Genomic DNA, 24,235 nt, shown 5'->3' with positions numbered 1-24,235 from the left:
TTATCTATCTATCTATCTACATCCACTCACCGCCTGAACAACAGCCTTATTAGAAGCGATGATCACATTAGGCGGGTCCCCCACCGGTGTGCCCGTGCCACCGATATTACTGAATAGCACCATAGACATTAGTATAGGCACCGGGTCTAGGTCCATTACTTCGCACAGCCTGAAAGTTAATAGGAAATTATTAAATGCTAATTAATCTATGCTAATATTATAAAGCTGAAGAGTTTGTTTGTTTGTTTGAACGCGCTTATATCTAGAACTACTGGTCCGATTTGAAAAATTATTTCGGTGTTAGATAGTCCATTCATCGAGGAAGGCCTCGAGTGACACATGTATTTTAATAAAATGTAAATGAGGACGCGTCAAATTGGGCCTGAAACTTGGGTTAAGACCAATACACACGAAATATTGTACCTATATATCATACCTATATATCATCACGCTAAAATCAACAGAAGTGAATAAATGCGGGTGAAACTGCGGAGCACAGCTAGTATATTTATAAAACCAAAAACCTGCCTGTCTTCAATTAGACAGAAAAATATTAGAGAAATATTATATCTATTATTTAAAAATTAAAAGAAGAGAAATGAATTATAACAAACAGCAAAAATAAAATAAATGAAATATTAAAGATCATCACAATCAAAATTCAACTTTAATTAATAAAATACAATAAAATATGAATCTGCGATCGTTTCATTAATTCAACACAATCAATAAACAACTTAACTCACAATCACGCACAAAAACTCCGAGTTTTCTAATAAGCGATACAAGAGACCTTGAACATTACTACCAAGAAATAAGGTGTTAATTTCAATGAATGTTTAATACAATATGATTGTGAGTCTAGTTGTTTATCGTAGTTACGACAATGTCCGTAAAATTTAAAATATTATGGTTAATTAAATAAAAAAAATAAAAAAGTAATAACTAACTAATACTTTTGTCCTGAGTATGTTTATAGTCAGTTTAACCATTGTTTTATATTATGTTTTTATACGTCAATAATAAATTACACACATACTTAAAGTAAAAATTTACTTTTAAAATGTAAGCTCATGGATTTATTGTAGGTATTGTCCCCAATCCTTGATAAGTGTGCAATAAATCTGTCCGTTTAAATGTCAAAATCGAGTCTAAAGGAGTCGGTTACATACAAACATACAGGTGAAGCTAATAAAAACCTACCTGATAGTGACTGGAGCCATCAATAAAACTGTTGTCACATTGTCCAAAAATGTAGATAGAATGGCGGTGATCGCGCAAAGAACAGTAATGAGCGGCCATAGCTTGCCTTTTGTTACCTGAAATCAATAAAATTAAATTTTCATCTCTATATACATACTCATATAAAATTCTAGTGTCACAATATTACCATGCTCCTCCGAAACGGCTGGACCGATTCTCATGAAAATTTGTGTGCCTATTGGGTAGATCAAAGAATCGGCCAATATCTATTTTTCATACCCCTAAGTGATAAAAGTAAGGCAGAACAACGCTTGCCGGGACATCTAATAAAATATAACTAAGAACTTCAAAACTGAAAATAAATTCATACCTACGATCTTAGCTTCCTTAGCTCACTAAAACTTTTAGAGGAAAAGCAGTGCAAAGTATCATATTGTGTCTAATCCTAGTAAAGTCTGTCTTGATAAGTCAGTCAATTTATTTTTGTATGTATTTCGATTAACGATATTAAATATAGTTTTCCTCATTACGAACTGAGCCAGTCAGCAAATATTGAATAGACAACATGATAGTTTATCACAAGTAGTATATATACACTAGATAATATAATGACCTTGACATACGTACACATGTTATATGGACACACTTAATGTGAAGGAAAATCTTAGGCCATTTACAAAACTTAAGAATTATACTTTTTTACGAAAATTTTAGCATAGGTATTTATAGTTTGTATAGAGAAGCTAACGTAATATTTTTTTTTTACGCTTTTATTAGCTTCACCTGTATGTTTGTATGTAACCGACTCCTTTACCTCCTGACCGAATTTATTCTATTCTTTCAGTTTTATGTGTCTAAGGGACACACCGCGCGCCATCTATTGGTTTGTCCCTTAGACACATAAAACTGAAAGAATAGAATAAATTCGATCGCTCTGGCGGGTCACGAGTGGCTGAGTCGGTTAGGCATCCGCCCGGTTTGGCGGAAAGGATGCGGGTTCGAGTCCCGCCTCGTGAATGTATATTGTTTTAAATATTTAGGATCGCCACGGTTTAATAATTTCCTTCTGTCCTTACACTCTTTTTTAATATATTATAAAAAAAATACACTGAATGAATAAAAAACGGAATATAGTTTAATAAATGAGCCGATCCGAATTTAAAACAATTTATTTAAAAAAATCATGCGAGTGAATCCGTTGGCTCCAACTTGTATAGGTATTAGGTACTATAAATAGTAAATACCTATAAAAATATGAATTTTATGATATACTTAATCTATGCACTTATGCTAGTTTTCAAGAGGTTGTTGAAAACTCTTTGTCTATTATCAGTTATTTGAATTATTTATGAAAATCCAGATATTTCTAGTAAAAAAACTACTTGTATTAGTGATCATTATTAATATTAACAATAATAGGTGTTATGATAAAAGATATATGCAATCTAATCTTATATAATTGATTGTAGAATTGTTTCTAATCAAGATTTGTTATTTCAACATATTATTAGGTATATTAAATTAAAATAAATGACTATCATTTCAGGTTGGAATTTAATTGAATAAATCTATACTTATACAGGGTGTCCCACTTTCGGTATACTAAGCGCAAAGGGACTTGTAGTTTTGCATACGCTGAGTACGTAAAAAATAATTATAAAATTCCAGACGCATTTTTTTTTAAATAGAGGAATTCTTAAAATTCCATGTGTACACCCCCAACAAGCAAACCGCCCAACTTTGCCACCCGCATGTGAGCTATCGTTTAAGATTATGTGTTCATAGACAAAATACTCACATTAGCGAAGCGGTATATGCCAGCTCCGTCACGCTGGAACCCGCTTTAAAAAAAACCTTACTTTTTTTCAGCCTATTTTACCTACAAACGATGCTAATAAATGTAGTATAGGTCAATTTTTTGTAGTCTTATTAGTTACTTAGAAAACATCATTGATATCGTTCGAAGTAAAAAATATAAATAATAGCGTGTTGATTAGTTTTGGAATGGGTTCCAAATTGATTGTAGTTTATTGTAGTGGCAAGAAAATGCTTTATTTGCGTTGTTTTATCTCAAATTATTGCAAGAAGGTCACAATAACAAGATTTTAAAAAATAAATAACACTTGTTCAAAAACTACAAACGATACCAATAAATGTAGTATAGGTCAATTTTTTGTAGTCTTATTAGTTACTTAGAAAACATCATTGATATCGTTCGAAGTAAAAAATATAAATAATAGCGTGTTGATTAGTTTTGGAATGGGTTCCAAATTGATTGTAGTTTATTGTAGTGGCAAGAAAATTCTTTATTTGCGTTGTTGTATCTCAAATTATTGCAAGAAGGTCACAATAACAAGATTTTAAAAAATAAATAACACTTGTTCAAAAACTACAAACGATGCCAATAAATGTAGTATAGGTCAATTTTTTGTAGTCTTATTAGTTACTTAGAAAACATCATTGATATCGTTCGAAGTAAAAAATATAAATAATAGCGTGTTGATTAGTTTTGGAATGGGTTCCAAATTGATTGTAGTTTATTGTAGTGGCAAGAAAATGCTTTATTTGCGTTGTTTTATCTCAAATAATTGCAAGAAGGTCACAATAACAAGATTTTAAAAAATAAATAACACTTGTTCAAAAACTACAAACGATGCCAATAAATGTAGTATATAGGTCAATTTTTTGTAGTCTTATTAGTTACTTAGAAAACATCATTGATATCGTTCGAAGTAAAAAATATAAATAATAGCGTGTTGATTAGTTTTGGAATGGGTTCCAAATTGATTGTAGTTTATTGTAGTGGCAAGAAAATTCTTTATTTGCGTTGTTTTATCTCAAATTATTGCAAGAAGGTCACAATAACAAGATTTTAAAAAATAAATAACACTTGTTCAAAAACTACAAACGATTTTATTATTAGTTGAAATTATAAAAAAATAACAAATAGTAGTACTAAGTTATATCACATATCACTCTTGTAATTGCATATAAATATTTATGATTATTTTATTACATAAAATAGCTGTGAAACTACGAACGATTTCCTTGTCTATTTTCTAACGTCTTAAAATGTATCACTCTATCAAACACTAAGTAGATTTATTCATTCGCACTTATAATCAGTAATAAGCAAGACATACAAATATAAAGGTACTGTGACAATTGTTCATATCGTTTGTAGTTTTTATGCCAGTGTCATTTTATTATACCACTACAATTTGGCTAGTTTTATCTGATTTTTCTTGAAGTTAGTTTAGAGGATAAATTATTTTACCAGTACTACAATAAACGATAAATGACAATATTAATTCCAATTTTTTATATTGCACTATTTTGAGTTTTTTTTTCGTTTCGGATGGAATTTATCCATTATTTCATTTTAATTACTTTTGTCGTCTCAGCAGTTTCGGATTATTAAGTGACTTTGTAACATTGAACAGCAAACTACTGAACATTAAAGATATCCAACTCTTTTTTTTTTAACATATATCATGTGCAATTTAATGTACACTAAATTACGAAACTCCCACACGCATACACAAACACGCACGTGTGCGAAGATGTATGTATGAGCATGAATATTTTTTTTTCTAAAACTACAAACGACACGAAATCCAAGGCTCATAATTGTTTTGAATATATTAACTTATTGAACACTAAATTTTTTGTTTTTTATTGCTTACAGGGGTTCAGCAGCCACTACAAACATATGAGTTTAGCTACAATCAACTACATTGTTTGTAGTTTTTGAACAAGTGTTATTTATTTTTTTAAATATCGTTATTGTGACCTTCTTGCAATAATTTGAGATGAAACAACGCAAATAAAAAATTTTCTTGCCACTACAATAAACTACAATCAATTTGGAACCCATTCCAAAACTAATCAACACGCTATTATTTATATTTTTTACTTCGAACGATATCAATGATGTTTTCTAAGTAACTAATAAGACTACAAAAAATTGACCTATACTACATTTATTGGCATCGTTTGTAGTTTTTGAACAAATGTTATTTATTTTTTAAAATCTTGTTATTGTGACCTTCTTGCAATAATTTGAGATAAAACAACGCAAATAAAGAATTTTCTTGCCACTACAATAAACTACAATCAATTTGGAACCCATTCCAAAACTAATCAACACGCTATTATTTATATTTTTTACTTCGAACGATATCAATGATGTTTTCTAAGTAACTAATAAGACTACAAAAAATTGACCTATACTACATTTATTGGCATCGTTTGTAGTTTTTGAACAAGTGTTATTTATTTTTTAAAATCTTGTTATTGTGACCTTCTTGCAATAATTTGAGATAAAACAACGCAAATAAAGCATTTTCTTGCCACTACAATAAACTACAATCAATTTGGAACCCATTCCAAAACTAATCAACACGCTATTACATATTTATATTTTTTACTTCGAACGATACCAATGATGTTTTCTAAGTAACTAATAAGACTACAAAAAATTGACCTATACTACATTTATTGGCATCGTTTGTAGTTTTTGAACAAGTGTTATTTATTTTTTAAAATCTTGTTATTGTGACCTTCTTGCAATAATTTGAGATAAAACAACACAAATAAAGAATTTTCTTGCCACTACAATAAACTACAATCAATTTGGAACCCATTCCAAAACTAATCAACACGCTATTATTTATATTTTTTACTTCGAACGATATCAATGATGTTTTCTAAGTAACTAATAAGACTACAAAAAATTGACCTATACTACATTTATTGGCATCGTTTGTAGTTTTTGAACAAGTGTTATTTATTTTTTAAAATCTTGTTATTGTGACCTTCTTGCAATAATTTGAGATAAAACAACGCAAATAAAGAATTTTCTTGCCACTACAATAAACTACAATCAATTTGGAACCCATTCCAAAACTAATCAACACGCTATTATTTATATTTTTTACTTCGAACGATATCAATGATGTTTTCTAAGTAACTAATAAGACTACAAAAAATTGACCTATACTACATTTATTGGCATCGTTTGTAGTTTTTGAACAAGTGTTATTTATTTTTTAAAATCTTGTTATTGTGACCTTCTTGCAATAATTTGAGATAAAACAACGCAAATAAAGCATTTTCTTGCCACTACAATAAACTACAATCAATTTGGAACCCATTCCAAAACTAATCAACACGCTATTATTTATATTTTTTACTTCGAACGATATCAATGATGTTTTCTAAGTAACTAATAAGACTACAAAAAATTGACCTATACTACATTTATTGGCATCGTTTGTAGTTTTTGAACAAGTGTTATTTATTTTTTTAAATCTTGTTATTGTGACCTTCTTGCAATAATTTGAGATAAAACAACGCAAATAAAGAATTTTCTTGCCACTACAATAAACTACAATCAATTTGGAACCCATTCCAAAACTAATCAACACGCTATTATTTATATTTTTTACTTCGAACGATATCAATGATGTTTTCTAAGTAACTAATAAGACTACAAAAAATTGACCTATACTACATTTATTAGCATCGTTTGTAGGTAAAATAGGCTGAAAAAAAGTAAGGTTTTTTTTAAAGCGGGTTCCAGCGTGACGGAGCTGTATATGCCGGCTTCGCGAAGCTAGAGACGAATACATGGATTTTAAGGAAAAATTTAGCAAAAAATTTTTCGCGTAATTTTGTTATTTAAGTATTTTTTATGTGAACGCGCTAATCTCAGGAACTACTGATCTGATTTGAAAAATTATTTCGGTGTTAGATAGCCCATTTATCGAGGAAGGCTATATATCATCATGCTAAGACCAATAGGAGCGGAGCCAAGCGGGTGGAACCACGGGGCGTAGCTAGTTTCATCATATATTTAAATCCTTATATTAAAATAAATGACTTTATCATTTCAAGTTGGAAATAAATTGAATATACATAATATTAGTAGATAAATCAGTGAGATTGGGGAATTATTATCTTTTATATTTATATGATAATAAAATATTTTATATCAAGACATCCTTGGCGACTAAATATAATAATTAGTATAAAATGCTAAGCGTAAAACGGCTCGACCAATTCGGTAATTATTTTTTATTTGTTAAGGCACAAGGTTCTTACTTCTTATAGAGAAAATACGAAAATGGAGCAATAGGCTAGCATCTAATCTGTGCAATAGAGCAGATAAACGTCTGCTGGGCAACTAGTTATATAAAATTAATGTATTGTCACCGATCCTTGATAAGTGTACAAAGTTTGAATTAAATCTGTTCGGTTTAATGGCAAAATCATACATATGTGTATACAGGTGAAGCAAATAAAAGCGTGCTAAAAAATATAGTCACGCTCCTTCGGAGTTTAATAAGCTTTTAAGGGCGCGTATAAAGTCAAATCACCAATCAACTTTTAGTTGATACGTGTAGTATTCAAGACCAAATATAAAAAATAAAATATATGTAAAACTTGATGATATTTTCGATTATATTGTCAGATCAAAAACATAAAATATTGAAATTGACTCGATAGAAAAAATTCACGAAGTTACCTCTAAATTTCACACTTTTACGTTTTTTACTGGACATGGTAATACTTATTATGATTTTTTTTTCATAAACAATTATATTCAAACATTTGCAAGATATTCGTCAGAGCATTTTGTGTAATTACTTTTAGTTTTGGTTTAATCACGATAAAACACTTTTGGCGCTTACTATATTTTTAATTACGCAAGAAATCATCTTCCATCGCACGTTCCGGGAGCTAAAAACATAATTCTATTTCATACATCAGACGCTATCGCTCCGTTGAGACGAGTAGACCACGCTAAAATTGCTGCGCCGTGTTTTATAATTACGCCGAATATTGATTTGTTGAAAATGGTAAACAACAAAGAAACGAGAACTAAAGAAGATTCAAATTGAAAAGATAACTAAATGTCGAAGGTAATAATGTATATAATGTATAATATAATAGTATTGTTATAATATTAATAAATAATAATCTATACTAATATTATAAAGAGGAAAGGTTTGTATGTATGTGTGTATGTATGTATGTATGGTTTTCACGCATAAACTACTGGACCGATTTTGATGAAATTTGGCACAGATAATCTTTAGACCCTGAGAAAGAACATAGTCTACCTTTTATTGCGAAATATGTACCACGAGCGAAGCCGGGGCGGACCGCTAGTTATAATATAAAAAGATAAGTCTTGATTTACCTATTTGAGAAAGTTTAGTTTCTGTAAAATAATTTCCGCGGGCTGAGTATTGACGCGACAGCAGGTCTGCAGCAACTATAGATAGGTAAATAAAATTCATAGTGGTAGGTACCTAATTCTTACAGTCGCGGTGCAATCAATCAAGTCAAGAAAGATTTATATTATTATTATTACTATAGGCAGATCCTATGTTCGCTCCAGTAAATAATAATATAAATAATATGTAAAGCGGTTGTGAATAGTACATATATATTATATTTACAATCTGTATTAGATAATCATACATAACATCTATACATAGGTATAACAAATTCGCAGAGGCGGCTCGCCCTAAGGAGCGCTGGTGCAGTGAACTCCCATAAATAATTATAATAAAATCATACTCCTTAATTTAATTATTACCATTAATTATTACTATTTAAAATCAATCGCATAACTACTGTTAATACCAATGAATATATCCATCATTCCATCATCCCATACACCTGTATAATACCTACTGTATTATGTAACGCGCGAAGCGGAGCGCTCACGATTGCGCTCCAATGAAAAAAGATTTAGTACATTTCCTAATATGAAATCCAATAGGAGTGAAAGAGAGGGTTTTGCCAGAGCCCTGCGCGTGAAACAAAAGATTTTCTATGGAAAAGTAGCAAAATTCGGAGCGCCGCACCCGCAAACGTTGCCGGTTCGTTTTTACCGCCAGGCAGGACAGCGATTGCGCGCGAGGTTGCCAGTTACCACTTCTATAATATAAACAAACACTCGAGTCAACTTCAATGCACGCGCGCGATTCATGCAATTTTCTAATTAAAATTATAAAATACGTGTTGAAATAGCCTGTAGTTATCAGTATTACTTGTGAGTGTTAAAATTAACAATAATTATAATGTGGCGTTCATTAAAAAGTGTGATAAAACGTTACAAATTCGGCTTGAATGTAAAGCTAAGGGACCGCCACGGCCTGAACTTGATCTTACGCAAAAATGTACGACAAAAACGAAAACATATACGCGTGTGTTTAAATCTGAACAATATGTGAAAACACCGTGGTTGTGTGGTTGTGATGAAAGCAACAAACTATTTTGTTTTCCGTGTCTTTTATTTAAAGCGGGCGCGGCCGGCGGAGGTGAGAGTGCTTGGACTGAAACGGGCGTTGACGACTTAGCTCATCTTTCAATCAAGATGAAAAAACATTCACAATCTCGGTACCATTTGTTGAATGAACTGCAATTGGCGTCTATCGGTCTTGTCGCTTTAAGTTATAGATATTTTTGCACACCAAAAAGAAAGACGTATCACGTGGGTGAATTTCAACAAATGCCATTTTTCTTATCATATCGGTGAACTTTTTCATTTATATATATTTTTTATTTTTTTCATGTTTAATGTAATATTTAGGATACTAAATACTCCCTTATTGGTAACCATCAACGTATCTTTTAAGACTATGGAGAAAATTCAGTTTGAATTCTGGTTTCCACCGATGTGACAATCCGGCACCGATTATCTTTTCTGTACACCGATATGATAAATTTATTCACCGATGTGATATACATATACAGCGATATGATAATCTATCCACCTTTGAACATCAAAAAAGAAATAGTAGGCTTATACATTTTTGAAGGAGTGACTAAGAACTGAATACCTGAACTAAGGGTATTATTTTCTTAGAATAAAAAATAATGTTTTTTTTAATTATCATTGTGTTTATTTAAAAGAAGTATAAAAAACAAAAATTTCTTGTACGTTATTGTACAATACACATTTATTAATGTGGCGATCAAGCTAATTGTTTTGCCATGTGTAGGTACACTTAAAACATTGTGGCGTTCTAGGTTCAACAATACTAAGAATAGAAACTTTATATAAGAAAACTTTATATACCTAATTAATCAGCCTTTTAAGTTTAACCTTAATCATAACAACACTACAATAATCACAGCTTTAATTATCACTTAATTTAATATTTTTAAAATCTTTGTTCTCAGTGCGTAAGTATCATAGATTACATAGAGATCGCTTATATCTTACATCTAGCAAATAATCTTTACCCTTAAAAAAAAAACTTAAATTAAATCTGTCAGTATAATTTGGTTATTATGTTAATCAGCCTTTAAGTTCAACATAAATCACTACAGAACTTGAACCGTCTTCGTACTCCACTTTTATTAAATTGCACCATAATTAGACTTTTAAGTCATAGAAGACTATGTAGTATACCTATAGTTAATCACAGCACTTAATTACGTACTTTTATAATTATTATCTGTTACAACAATTAAACCTCTTTTTTTCAATTAAAACTAAAAACAATAAAAATAAAAATTTTAAAAACAAATCAGCCCAGATCAAAATAAGTCATCATCAGTGTCACTGCAACCAAATATATAATTAAATCTCTGTTTGATGTCAGGAGTTGGTTTACGTGGCTCATTTTTTTCTTTTTTAAAGTTAATTTTAGATTTTATTCTAAATATTTCCTCATCGGTGTCACTGTCTTCCACGGTAGGACTTGAAAATCTATTAGATGCTTTTACCGTATCCTCTTTATTTACGAATTGAGTTGATTCCTCTAAACCAACTAAAATGTTCGTGTCAATTTTCTCTAAAAATGAACAGGCAGGAGTACTTTGATCAAGATCTACATAGTTCAATAGCAAATTTTCAGACATTTTTGTCGAAGAGGATGATCTGGGTGCCGCATTTTCCGAGATTTTTAATGTATTTGATGGTGTAAAATACTTTGAATGTGATGGCTGTGGGAACAAAATTAATTTGTCAGTTAACTTTACTGGTCGCATTTTAGTGATATCTATTTTGGATTTAGTTCTGGATTTTTTATTACTCGAAGTAGAAAGTTGAGGTTTAGACTTAATTTCGTGTTCGGTTGACAAATTGTGGAAGTCTAGATGTTTGCCATGTGGACATTTAACAACATATTTCATACATTCATCTTCTATACAAGAAAGTCGACGTAAAACTATACGATTTTTAGCTTCTTTAGTCCAAATGACTTGTTTGACTTGCAATGTTCCACGAAATGTGTTCAAATTTGTAGGGAGAAGCCAGTCCTTTTCTTCAACTTCATATTCTTCTACAGTACTAATTTTCACGCCTTGGACAGCAGATTTTAAATAGTTTACAAAAGAGTCTATATTATTCATATCACCATCGTGTGCAACAAATCGATCCGCCGTTCGCTTCAGTAGCCCACCTACTCCATCTGGCGCACCTTTTCCATGACCACATTCACTATAGTTCCATATTATGTTAGTCAGAGAAGAGCAGTAAATACTGAGTTGGGACATAATATAAAAAATTTTCTTATTCCGATACTGGCCTGATGGAGAATCAGAAATAATAATAAGATTCTGAACAATTGGAGCTTCCTGTTTAATTTCTTCTAATATTGGAACAAGGTGAGCCCAAACGGCGGCAGCATCATGGCGCAGTGAAGAACTAATAGTGCAGAAACATTGAGTTGTTATATTCTCTTCCTTATTTTTATAGTAAATTACAGCAGTGTGTAATGTGAATTGTTGACGACTGCCACCAAAGTGCATAGATTGTATTTCGGACCCGTACTTGGAGCTATAGTTCTCACTAAAGTCAATGTGAACGACACAATCCTTTTCAGTCATGTTTTGTTTGTAGTGCTTAAAAGCTTGACTTTGATTTCGTATATTACTACAATGTGTTAAGAACGGTTTCAGATTGTTTTCAAATATTTTGATTAGTTGTAATGGTTTAACGGTTATTTTTACTTTTTCTACATTAACGGCTATTTTATCGACTCCATTTTTTTTGTAATTCTTTTTTATCTTCTTCCAATTCCAATAAATAACATCTTTGGAGTTATCAAATTCTTGATAATTTAAATGACGATTCTTACAGACAGGACATGTTCTTTGCAGGCATTCTACCTTAAAAATATCACAGCAAATACTACTTAGAATTTCAGTCGTGGTGTTTTCTTTTATGATACGATTTCTTTTTAAAGATGATATAACAAGATCCATGTTCTCATGTTTCTCACATAGGCATGTATTTCTCAAGTTTAATTTTGGCTGCGTGACCCAAAACGGCCTCATTCTTGTAAAAGTGACGTAACTGATTGGAGGGTAGCCCGAAGTCAAATACTTTTTGTGTAAATTTTTAATTGTGTCTTTCATCAGCCTTTTCTGTTTTTTTACTCCATTTTGTGTGACAGTATCCTTTTTACCTGGGCAAAGATTTGAATTTTCATCATCCTCAAAAAACTGAACAACAATCTTACGGATACGTTTTTGCAGGTCTATATTTTTTGGCTTCGTTGGGATTCGTCTCACTTCTAAATTACTCTGTTTTAATTTCTTAAATTCTTGATGTAGTCTCATGTATCTCTTTTTGTACATTAGTTTCTCTTTATTAGCCTTTGCCAATTGTTTTCTTAAATCGTGTATTTGCTGAGTTTTAACGTTTTGATATTTACGAAATTTCATTTTAATGTCTTGTTTGAATTTAACAGTATTAAAGGATGTGTCTAAGTTAGGACTATTTGGGCGTAATGTTGATTCTTCTGAATTTATAGAACTAATACTTGGCGTTCGTAAAGGAGATGCTATTGATAAATCTAGGGGACTGCTTGTACGTAAATAGTGGGAACTACTCGCTACTATGGCATCAATACGCAAATTAGGACTATTACATCGAACATTCTGTCGCAATAGCCGTGGGCTATGAGGTCCTATTAGTTCTTGAGAAATACCGGGCTCATTATCTTGATTTTTCGGTAGCGATTCTGCGTCATTGGTCTCTGAAACACTTGTTGGGTTGTTGCGGGCACCATTTGCCTTATTTTTTTTCCGCTGATAATATGCACGGGCACTGATTCGGTTTTTCTTTTGTGCATTGCGACGTGCATGTGCAGTCATTTGGCTTCGGGTTAGGATAAGTCCAGCTGCCTTTCTTTTAGCTAAGCGTTCTCTGTCTTTTCTTAAATGCTGCTCGTTTAACACAGGATCACTTTTGATTTTAGCTTTTCTTATTCTTTCCATCAACCTCTTTCTCTCTTTTTTCTCCTCCTCGTTTAGTTTTGATTTCAGCATTCTTAAACAAAATTAATCTTAAACAAAATTACTCGAACGAATTGTGTGCGGCACGAGCTGCACACAAGTTAATATTTATGAAAGTTAAAAAATATAATATGTGTATATGTATGTATATAATGTATGGTTGTAGGTATGCTCCATTGTTTTTTTGTTTACTTTAATGAAATGACACTATGTCTACCAATATGATAAAATTACACCGAGGTGATAATATGATCTACCGATGTGATAAAACAATCCACCGATGTGACAAAACTATGCGTCGATCATGAATCAAAACACCGATATGATATTTAAGACACCGATTGATTTTTCTTATCACATCGGTGTAAATTATCACATCGGTGGTAAAAAAGACCACCGATTACAGCGATATGAGAACAGCGACGTGAGAAATTATCGACTTTTTTGAAAATTATGAAAAATGTATAATATTTAGGCTAAATTCAAGTACCTATAATGATGCTAATTTACTTACTATGTCTGTTAGAACCAAACAATCGTAATAAAACTTCACATTACACTAGAAAAATGCAACCACCGATAATATAAAATAATTGCTTGGAAGTAACTGAAATGTCGTACTTACGTAATTGGCGGGAATATGCAGCGATTTGACACACGTCCGTCCTGACTGCGCACTAGCACACACTAACGAGGGAAATAAAATTGGGGTGGGGACACTGTCGGACTCATCGATGCAAAGTTAGGTTTAAATTACTTTTGTGCAGCGATATGACAAAATTTTGCGAGACAAGTACATTTATGCCTCTCAGTAATAAATATTATGAATTACGTAATAAAATATGCTACATATTAATAATAAAACTAATATTCTATGAAATAGAATAAGTTCTATTCTTAAGTTACTTATTTTTATAACGATATAAGCGTTTTTGCTTGTAAAAAAAGTAGAGGGACAGCACCGATGTGACAAAAATAGAGGTTTATGTATTTATTTCTACCTTTGTAAATAGACTTAGACAAATAATATTTTATGCCACAACCCAATAAATACCTAATGAATACAAAAAAAAATAGTACAGAACAATATTCCTTTTTTCAAATACTAATTTCAATGAAGACAAAAAAAAAAGTCGTTTGGGAAATTCACCCACGTATGCATTTTCTTTATAAGTAATTTTTTTGATAAATTGTACTGCTTTACACCATGTATTTTCAGTGTTTTATTTCAAGTGAACACCCATAAAATTTTGTCACGAGCCGCCTCTGCAAATTCGTACGAAAGTCAAAACTGTACTTACATTGAATAGGTATTTTTTTATAATATACATATTATGTATATGTATATATATAATATATTCATAATCTGTATTACATAGTAATATGTAGTACATATCTATACATAAATATAGTTTTTAGAATTTTTGTATGTCTGTCTGTATGTATGTCTGGGCTCTAATTTTGGTGCAGATATAGCTTGAGACCTGAGAAAGGTCATAGGATGAGTTTTATCCCGTAAATAAAAAAAACTGTCTGTGTTTTTCTGTTTGTTTGTACACGCTAATCTCCGGAACTACTGGACGGATTTGAATGAAAGTTATTTTGTTGTGTAGGTACTATTATATTATCCGGGAAATATAAAATAATAATTTATTTTGAAAACTGAAACACCTGATGCAGAACCGCAACAGACCACCTAAACTATAGATTCATTTGAGAAAGTTTATCCAGGCGAGTTTGGATATTATTATTTGTGTAAATTCTGTAAATTCGTTTCCGCGAGTTGAGTATTCATGCGACGATATTTATAGATACCTACATTCATAGTGGGTACCTACAATTTACAAAGACACTTTTTATACTTAGTTATGTAGGTACCTAATTCCTACGGTCGCCTTGCAAATGCAATCAATCAAATTGACCCTGTTTGAAAGTAATTTACTAATTTCACAGAACAATTTTAAATTTGGAAAATGTGGACCCTCACTCTCAACCTGTGTCTACTGACTATTGCCACGCAGAAAAAAATACTCCAGAAAGGTACCTGCTAAAGTTACCAGCTCTCGATAAAATAATACGTAAATTTCGAAGAACTTTGTAATATTTTATAAAGGATAATTTTTATTTTTATTTTTAGAATAATTGCTGAGTCGAAAAATGTCGTAAAATCTAATAGTCCATTGAATAAAAAGTTCTAGAGTGCGTGAGTTAGTAACGTAAGATGTTTCTTCGGAAAAATGTCAAGAGTCCCTAGGTAATAAACATACTAAAACCCCGGGCCACTAGGAGGAGCCCCGGAGTGGGGGGAGGGGGAAAATGGGTCCATTTTTTCATTTTTCGCTTAAATCTCAAAAACGGTACATGTTAGAGAAAAACTTTCAAGGAAAAGTTGAAAGGCCATAAAATTATCTACAAGTTGTACCTGAATCATTTTTTCCTATATCCTACCGTTTCTGAGTTATACGCAGTAAAACATGATTTTGGCTCAAACAATTTCCACATCAATCGATCAAAAAATATTTATTTCTTCCAAAAAACTCAAAAGTGTAACTTGTGACCGGTACTGATAGATTGCTCTTAATTAGGTCTATAATTGGTAAAATAAACACATTCCTCCATGGAAGCCTTTAGGAGGAATCTATTGTCAAAATATTATATTAGGGCAGTTTGAGTTACTGAACTTGATCTTTTTATTTTTTTCTTCCAAAAAACTCATAAGTGCAACTTGTGACCGGTACAGATAGATTGCTCATAATTGGGTCTATCATTGATAAAAATACCAGATTCCACCATGGAGGCCTTTAGGAGGTATTGAATTTTATTAGGGTAGTTACGATACATGAACTTTTTAACTAACTACCCTAATAAAATTCAATTCCCGTAAACGCCTCCATGGTGGAATCTGGTATTTTTATCAATGATAGACCTAATTATGAGCAATCTATCTGTACCGGTCACAAGTTGCACTTTTGAGTTTTTTGGAAGAAAAAAATAAAAAGATCAAGTTCAGTAACTCAAACTGCCCTAATATAATATTTTGACAATCGATTCCTCCTAAAGGCTTCCATGGAGGAATGTGTTTATTTTACCAATTATAGACCTAATTAAGAGCAATCTATCAGTACTGGTCACAAGTTGCACATTTGAATTTTTTGGAAGAAAGAAATATTTTTTGATCGATTGATGTTGAAATTGTTTGAGCCAAAATCATGTTTTACTGCGTATAACTCAGAAACGGTAGGATATAGGAAAAAATGATTCAGGTACAACTTGTAGATAATTTTATGGCCTTTCAATTTTTCCTTGAAAGTTTTTCTCTAACATGTACCGTTTTTGAGATTTAAGCGAAAAATGAAAAAATGGACCCATTTCCGCCCGCCCCCCACTCCGGGGCTCCTCCCAGTGGCCCGGGGTTTTAGTATGTTTATTACCTAGGGACTCTTGACATGTTTCCGAAGAAACATCTTACGTTACTAACTCACGCACTCTAGACCCCCCTTGGAGGGACTCAATCAATGGACTATAACCAAATTAATCAAAATAAAGTTCTGGAGGAATGTGTGTCGTCGACTGCGTATGTTTATTTAAAAATAGTATCTATACTCGCTATTTCGACAGACTTTTTTTACGGATTCGTGCTCTATACTGTTTCCCTAATATTGTTTTTTTTTTATATATTACATACAGACAGTTTTTTTATTGTTTTATAATATGTATAGATTATCATTAATAATTATAAACAAATAATAATAAAAAGACATATTACATAATTTGTGATGATTTCAACTTCACTGTTTTATACAATTATTTTAGACAACATACCTACTAACTACCGAAAATACGCGTTGAACGAGCGAAGAATATTGTGTATAATTTAGCGTGCGATGAACTTTACGTACGTTGGATGAGCCGGGTGTATGAGGGTATTGTGAGGGCGCGCGGCATGGCGCGTAATGGGCGAGGCTTAATCGTAGAATTATCTGGCTTTATACGCCCTCTACTTTTGCATGACTATTTAATAAAAACATAAAAAAAGGATAAAACGGGCAATAGGGCGGAAAAAGTGGGCCAATCACTTATAAATAAATGTTTAGTTAGCATACAAACATACAGCGAAAACTGAAAAAAAACCTACCTCAAAAGTGAACACAGCAAGGAAGTCGAACATCCCCGTCTCCGCCATGATAGCCACTAGTATCATCATGCTGAAGAGCAGCAACAGCGTCTCCACGTCTAACCAGGAGATCAGTTCAGGAAGGGAGGGTCTTTCGCCCATCACTGTGATGGTGGCTAGAGCAGTGGTGGCTATGATTACGGCCGCCATTGTTCTGTTTACCACCTGGCCAAGTAAATAAAAATAATATAAATAAATTGGAACGAAGTTCCCTTCCTTTTGAAATAAGTAGTATATAGAATTAAATTTACCTTCTTGAAGTGTAATTAAACAAATCAACAATATTCAGGAGTTAAATGATAAATGAAATAAGTCAAGGAATGCTAATATCCGGATGGAACGAAGTTACTTAAATAACTGGCTTGCTTCAGAGACAGAGAACTATAGCTCACAAGCACAACTGTAGCAAAAAGGTGTCGTTATAACTTTTGGTCTTAATTCCGTCTAGCCCTCTTTCGCAACGCGCGATATGCTACTTCGTTCCAAAGGTAAAAGCCGTGTTATTTCCACTAGCTATAATAATTTAGCCAGGAGATCAGTTCAGGTAGACTTTGTCTTTAGCCCTTTATAGTAATAGTGGCTAGGGATGTGGTCATAGACATGATTACGGCCGCCATTGTTCTAAATATTTATCACCTGGAGATGATAAAATTAATTTTCCTACTTATAATCTACTAGCATTCCACCCGCATCTTCGCCCGTTTTGTCTAAAACTTAATAAATAACATACTAAAACCTTCCTCTTGAATTATATCGCTCTATCTATTAGAAAAAACCGCATCAAAATCCGTTGCGTCGCTACACAAAGTCGCTTTCCAAGTCTTTCTTTCGTCTGTGTATGCTTAGATCTTTAAAATAACGTAACAGATTATTTGTGATATAAATAGTGATTCTCGAGGAAGGTTTTAGTATATAATTTAAAAGGTTTCAAACAAATCGGGTGAAGCTTCGTGTAGAAAGCTATAGAAATTAGCAGTTCTTACAAATTTCTCTAACATCTAGTCAAGTCAAGGAAGTACATTTCATAATATATTGCAGTAAAAGTCATATTATAACCTAAATATACTTTCATAATCAACTGTGGAAACAAGATAGTGTTACATGCGATATGATGTTAATGTAATTAAATTTTAATTAACAGTTTTATTGCTCTGTAATAAAGATTAGAATTGATTGATTGCTTGTTGATAGGTATTTAAATTGGTTTTAAACGTGGTTTCGTATGTTTATAATTATATTTTTTCTGGTTTGCAGATTTTCATTTCCAAAAATATTCAATTCTTTCAAATATTTAACATTTTTCCAAGATGTACCTAGATGTAGAAAATATGCAAACACTTTAAATTAACGGAAATCAAATTATTAAAAATCACAGATAAAAAATCCCGTTGCAATTATTTTATATAACGAGGTTCATTAAATTTCATTAAATAAAACTTAGGTAAATAAATAGAGCAATAGAAAAAAAATATTCATAAAATGAATACCCAAAAACCTGCAAAAATTAAAATAAACAAAAAGAGCGTGTGTGCCGAACACACGTGTCAGCAGTTTAACTTCTCTGGCAAGATTAAGAGATACCAAAATCGTCGCCTTACTCCATGACGTGACGGTATTGCCATGACGCGACCTTGTTTTACTCACAACGCGCCTAAAGAAGTTTCACTTCAAAAATTATGATACTAACAAATGGATCTGCGTCATCCGCACATTATTGAAAATAAATAATTAACTAAAAATATTATTTTACTTAAAAAAAACTTACCTCAAAAATAATCAACACATACAATCCACATAACAGCGCACACGCATAAATAACTCCTGTATTCACATCTATTGGATTTATCGTATAACTCAGAGTAAATGGTGCACTCTCATTGGCTGTTAATTTCATACGTAATGCTATATCTGCGCTGTGATTGGTCGAAATTCGTAATATGGAGGTACGTGATTCGCCCTCGTTGAAATCTAGGCCGCCATCTTGGAGCGGTATTAGCCATTCCTCTGATACCTTTAAATGTAACGGACATTTTTAAAAGATTTTTGCAAATAAAACACTTAAAACTAACTATTGCATCTTGAAACGAAGACTATATATAGTATACAATATAAATGGTAAAAGGAAAAATTTACCTTTGACAAACAATATATCATTACTTACAAAAAAATTAAAATTATTACAAAATGTTGTCGCTTATTAAACGTTGTACAAACATAGTTGCAATGAAATACCTTTGTAAAGCGAAAAGTTTAATGTTTATTTTTGCCAAACCAAATTTTAACATAAACATAATTATTTTATGTCCAGTAGAAACATTTATTAGACAACTAAATACCATTACATGAGCTTTTATCCAAAAACAGTTAAACAAGAACATGAAATAGCACTCAAAAAAAAAATGTTGTGTGGTTTTATGAAACCACGGTAAAAGTGAAACTGTTCGAACGGTTCCGAACACTGCTTTGTGTAGCGCATGTCGCGTGACTGTCTGCCGCGATACACGCGACATGCGCTACACAGACCAAAAAGTTTGAGACGATGTAATAAAAGTTTCACTTTAAAAAGTTATACTTAAACTAAATAAAAAATAATAATTACCTTCACACTCCTCCGATTATAAAACTCCTCTAACCAAACATAAAGTTTCTGCGATTTTTCAAACTCAGTGGAATTCATTTGACTCTCCATTTGTTCCGTTAAAAATGGTCCTTTGAGTCGGATTTGTATCACGAAATTATCTCCCATTGATGAATTGAGGTTATAAGCTAAGAAAAATTGCATTAAATTTAGTATTTTCTTGTAAGTACATACTTGATTTTACACGAGTATTATATACATTTAGATATTAAATATTTTAACGGATTTTAAACGCGATTAAAATCCGTTAAAATATTTAATTTCAAAGAATGAAGCTTTTATTAGAATATTAATTGTTTTGTAAAAAGTTTAAAGATTTGAAATTGTTTGAATGAATTCGTAGATCGAATTCAAAAAGAGCGTTTGTTTGTCTTTCTGTCACGTCAGAACTGAGCAAGTTTATGGTACAATTTGTATGTGTGAAGATAGTTATAAGGCTAGAGATATAGGTTGCTGTTTACCGAGATGAAATATACTTATATATTATGTATCTTCAAACTAAATAACATTACTTAACTACTAAACTAACCCGGGTAAAAAATAGCCAATAGATACTATATGCTAGCCCAGACTAAATTCTACCTCAACACCAAATTTCGTACCGAACCAATCCGCTATTTTTATGATCAAGACTAACAGACTATCACAATATTAGTACTTACTCTTAACCTGATCAGGATTCACCGAAGTGTTCATAACAACGACTTCCCTCTCATTAAACAACATGAACGCTAGAGTGAAAAAACACCAGCAGGCGAGGAGGCAAGTCATCTTTATGTAATGTCCCGCGTGGGCCATCTGTTTATAAAATAAGATAATTAAATAAAAAAGTGTGCTGAGCACACGTGTCAGAAGTGAAACTTCTTTAGCAAGATTCAAAGATACAAAAATCGTCGCCCTACTCCATGACGTGACGGTATTGCATTGCCATGTCGTGACCTTGAAATTTTACTTTCAACGCACCTAAAGGAGTGTCACTTCTAATGATTCAATTTTTTGCCGTCAGGATTGAATTTCTTTCTAAAATGAATATGGCACATGTAATAACAATTGAAATCGTATTTTTGAAATTGGTCCGGCGGTTATAATGGAAACTGAGCAATAAATAAACTGATAAGGTAGATAAAGAATCTGAGCTGTAATAAACTAATACTACTACTACTACATAAATTAACATACCTTACTTTGTTTTTTCGATGGCTTACTATCCAGTCTGCAAGGAAAAAAATATTTATTGCACTCATATCTAGGTTCAAAATCGCACCAATAATATAGACAGATTTTCACATGGGCACAATTATATAGGTCAGGAGGAACTTGATCGACCCATCTTACTTTAATTTTCTTGACTTCACTTTCTGTCAAGTCATACAATTCCCGAAATATAAAAAAAATATCTAACTACCCATTAAATACTAATACCCATCATCTCACGCACACAAATACATTTAATACCGTAGACAGAGAATTGCCTACGCTTAATACCGAAAAATATTCAAAATATAAAACTACCCACATACCCATCATCTTTACCCGGTATGACGTCAACACCGAGCCCCTTAGTGTCATGGCTGACCTCGTCCGTTCTATTGTTGTTCAGATGCGGCGCGGACTTCACGAGCGGCAGACGTTTGGTCTCCGCTGACCCGTTTGCTTTTATGTTAGTTGAATTTGTCGCTGAAAGAAAGTAATTAATAACTTGAATGGCTATATGTATATGAGTACGATAAGGTAAGAAATACGTTTTGTTACAATAATTATACATACAATATAAATGACAATATTTTTTATGCGTTTTTTGAAGTAAAACTTCTTTAGGTGCGTTGAGGGTAAAATTTCAAGGTTGCGTCATGACAATACCGTCACGTTATTGTAAGTAAGTCCACAGAATAATATATAATACCTAGTACTACGTAGTAAGGCGACGATTTGAGTAGGTACTAGGTATCTTTGAATCTTGCCAAAGAAATTTTACTTCTGACACGGGTGCTAGGGACACACGCTCTTTTTTTCATTATCGTATCTATTGGTACAAGTAATATTATAAAACTGAAGAGTTTGTTTGATTAAACTTAGTTAATTTATCGAGGGAGGCTACATAACGTCATGCTACGAAATAAGAGCAGAGCATCAATGAAAATTGTTGCAATTAAAAATATAAAAAAACTTGAGAGGTGTCAAGGGACACCCGGATGGAACGAAGTTACTAAAATAAGTCATTTTCACTATTATAATATTATTTATTTATTTAAAATAACTGGTTTGCATTCTATGAGAGAGAGAGAGAGACAGATAGAGAAGCACGCGCACGCCGCACGGCTTACAACTATAGCAATAAGCATCGTTACAACTTTTCTACTTAATTTTTTCCGTCTAGCCCACTTTCGCAACGCGCGATAAGGAATTTCGTTCCAAAAGCAGGAAAAAGAATTGTTAATGTCATGATCAATGAAAAATCGCGAGGAAACTAGTATACCTAACAATAATAAATTCATTAATTCAAAATATTGACGTTTTTTGCCACAAACATCTGTGTTTATAAATGTTTGTAAACATAAAATGTCTAATAGCGGCAGTACACATGGGGCCAAGGCGTTGGGCCAACGTGTTGGGAAAAAATGAAGGATATCAAGATTCCTGTTCACACATTGGCGTACTGATCATTCTGCATTGGCGCTTCAAGGATGGACGTAGTCCGTAGAAGTTCTTGCAGCCGCGGCAATTTATTTATACAGTGCGTTTAATTATTACGTAGATGTGCATCAATAACAATGAATGTACTCTGCCGTCTGCGATGATACCATTTTCCAATCTCTATTGTCCTTTTTTTATTTCTGTATAAATAAAACATTATTATGTTTAGATTTTTTCAAATGTTTAAAACGTGTACATTTTACAGTTAATTTAATTTTAATTAGGTACCTATAAAACGAAACTTTAAAGATTATATAATATTATTATATTAAATGATAATATTATTTATGTAATAAAGCACAATTTGATCAAAACCATGCTCATTGTATATTGTTATTTAATTTTTAAGAACAAGTAACTTTTTAATACTATTTTACTCATTTTTTATATATATTCATTTTTTATCACATTGTATAAAAGTGAGATAAGAAAAACATCTAGAATAATATAATAAATAGAAAATAAAACATCTAATTTATTGAGATTGGTTTTTATATTTTTGTAGTTCATGGCTCATGCCGTGGATTCCAAATTATTCCTTCATGTCGATACAATTCTACGAATTGTAAAACCTCATTGCTTGTCCACATCGGCGCCTCGGGCCTCCATCGCTATCGGAACATGGTTAAACGTAAATTTCATTGACGCGCAACGATACTGTCTCCGCTGACGAGTAACAACAATCTGAACAAGACACCAACGTGTGAACGCTGTTTGCGGAGCGCGCCAAGATCCTTTGAAGTGTGCACAAAAAACCGACAACATTCGGTTGGCCTGCCCATATTGGCGCCAACTAGGCTAATGAAGCCAACATACCGCCAAGTAGCTCTCTACACGTTGGCCCAACCCGTTGGCCCAACACGTTGGCCCCATGTGTACTGCCACCATAACATAATGTTGATAAACAGTTTTAAATAGTATAAAAGACATTGACCTTGTGAACAGCTGTAGTTTTTTTTTATACAATAGCGATACAGACTATAAATGTATTTTTAAATTTGAGGAAACTATGTAAACAACAGACAGTGCGCTGTGCGAGACAAACGACCCTGCATTCAATCACTACATAGTAGTTATATAAAACAATTTTGATGCGGTTTTTTTTTATAGATGTGTATGTGTGTGTTTGTTACTCTTTCACGCAAATACTACTGAACCGATTACAATGAAATTTAGCACAAATATATAGGGTAACTTTGATTAGCACATAGGATAGGTTTTATCCCGAAATTCCCACGGGAACGGGAACTATGCGGGTT

At 32.3% G+C, this 24,235-nt stretch overlaps 1 protein-coding gene and 1 pseudogene across 1 annotated transcript in view; both read right to left on the bottom strand.

Moving 5' to 3' along the window:
* LOC149895781 (P protein-like) overlaps positions 1 to 24,235 on the bottom strand; it is a 66,405-nt gene that overhangs the window by 22,236 nt on the left and 19,934 nt on the right. Inside the window, exons 3-10 of the mRNA XM_090118569.1 lie at positions 21,803 to 21,959; positions 21,462 to 21,495; positions 20,945 to 21,080; positions 20,244 to 20,410; positions 19,410 to 19,655; positions 17,606 to 17,809; positions 1,204 to 1,319; positions 31 to 169 (exon numbers count right to left, since the gene is read on the bottom strand). Coding sequence (XP_089974695.1) covers positions 31 to 169; positions 1,204 to 1,319; positions 17,606 to 17,809; positions 19,410 to 19,655; positions 20,244 to 20,410; positions 20,945 to 21,080; positions 21,462 to 21,495; positions 21,803 to 21,959 — 1,199 coding nt within the window. The remainder of the gene's footprint in view (positions 1 to 30; positions 170 to 1,203; positions 1,320 to 17,605; positions 17,810 to 19,409; positions 19,656 to 20,243; positions 20,411 to 20,944; positions 21,081 to 21,461; positions 21,496 to 21,802; positions 21,960 to 24,235) is intronic.
* On the bottom strand, positions 11,088 to 14,119 carry LOC149895782 (uncharacterized; annotated as a pseudogene).

The sequence above is a fragment of the Colias eurytheme genome, chromosome 30 (genome assembly GCF_061535395.1).
Source record: "Colias eurytheme isolate Ceu_HAF_F1 chromosome 30, ilColEury1 Martin Lab GWU primary, whole genome shotgun sequence".
Classification (NCBI taxonomy): domain Eukaryota; kingdom Metazoa; phylum Arthropoda; class Insecta; order Lepidoptera; family Pieridae; genus Colias; species Colias eurytheme.
The sequence above is the reverse complement of the archived record's forward strand: the minus strand, read 5'-3'. Positions and strand labels throughout refer to the sequence as shown.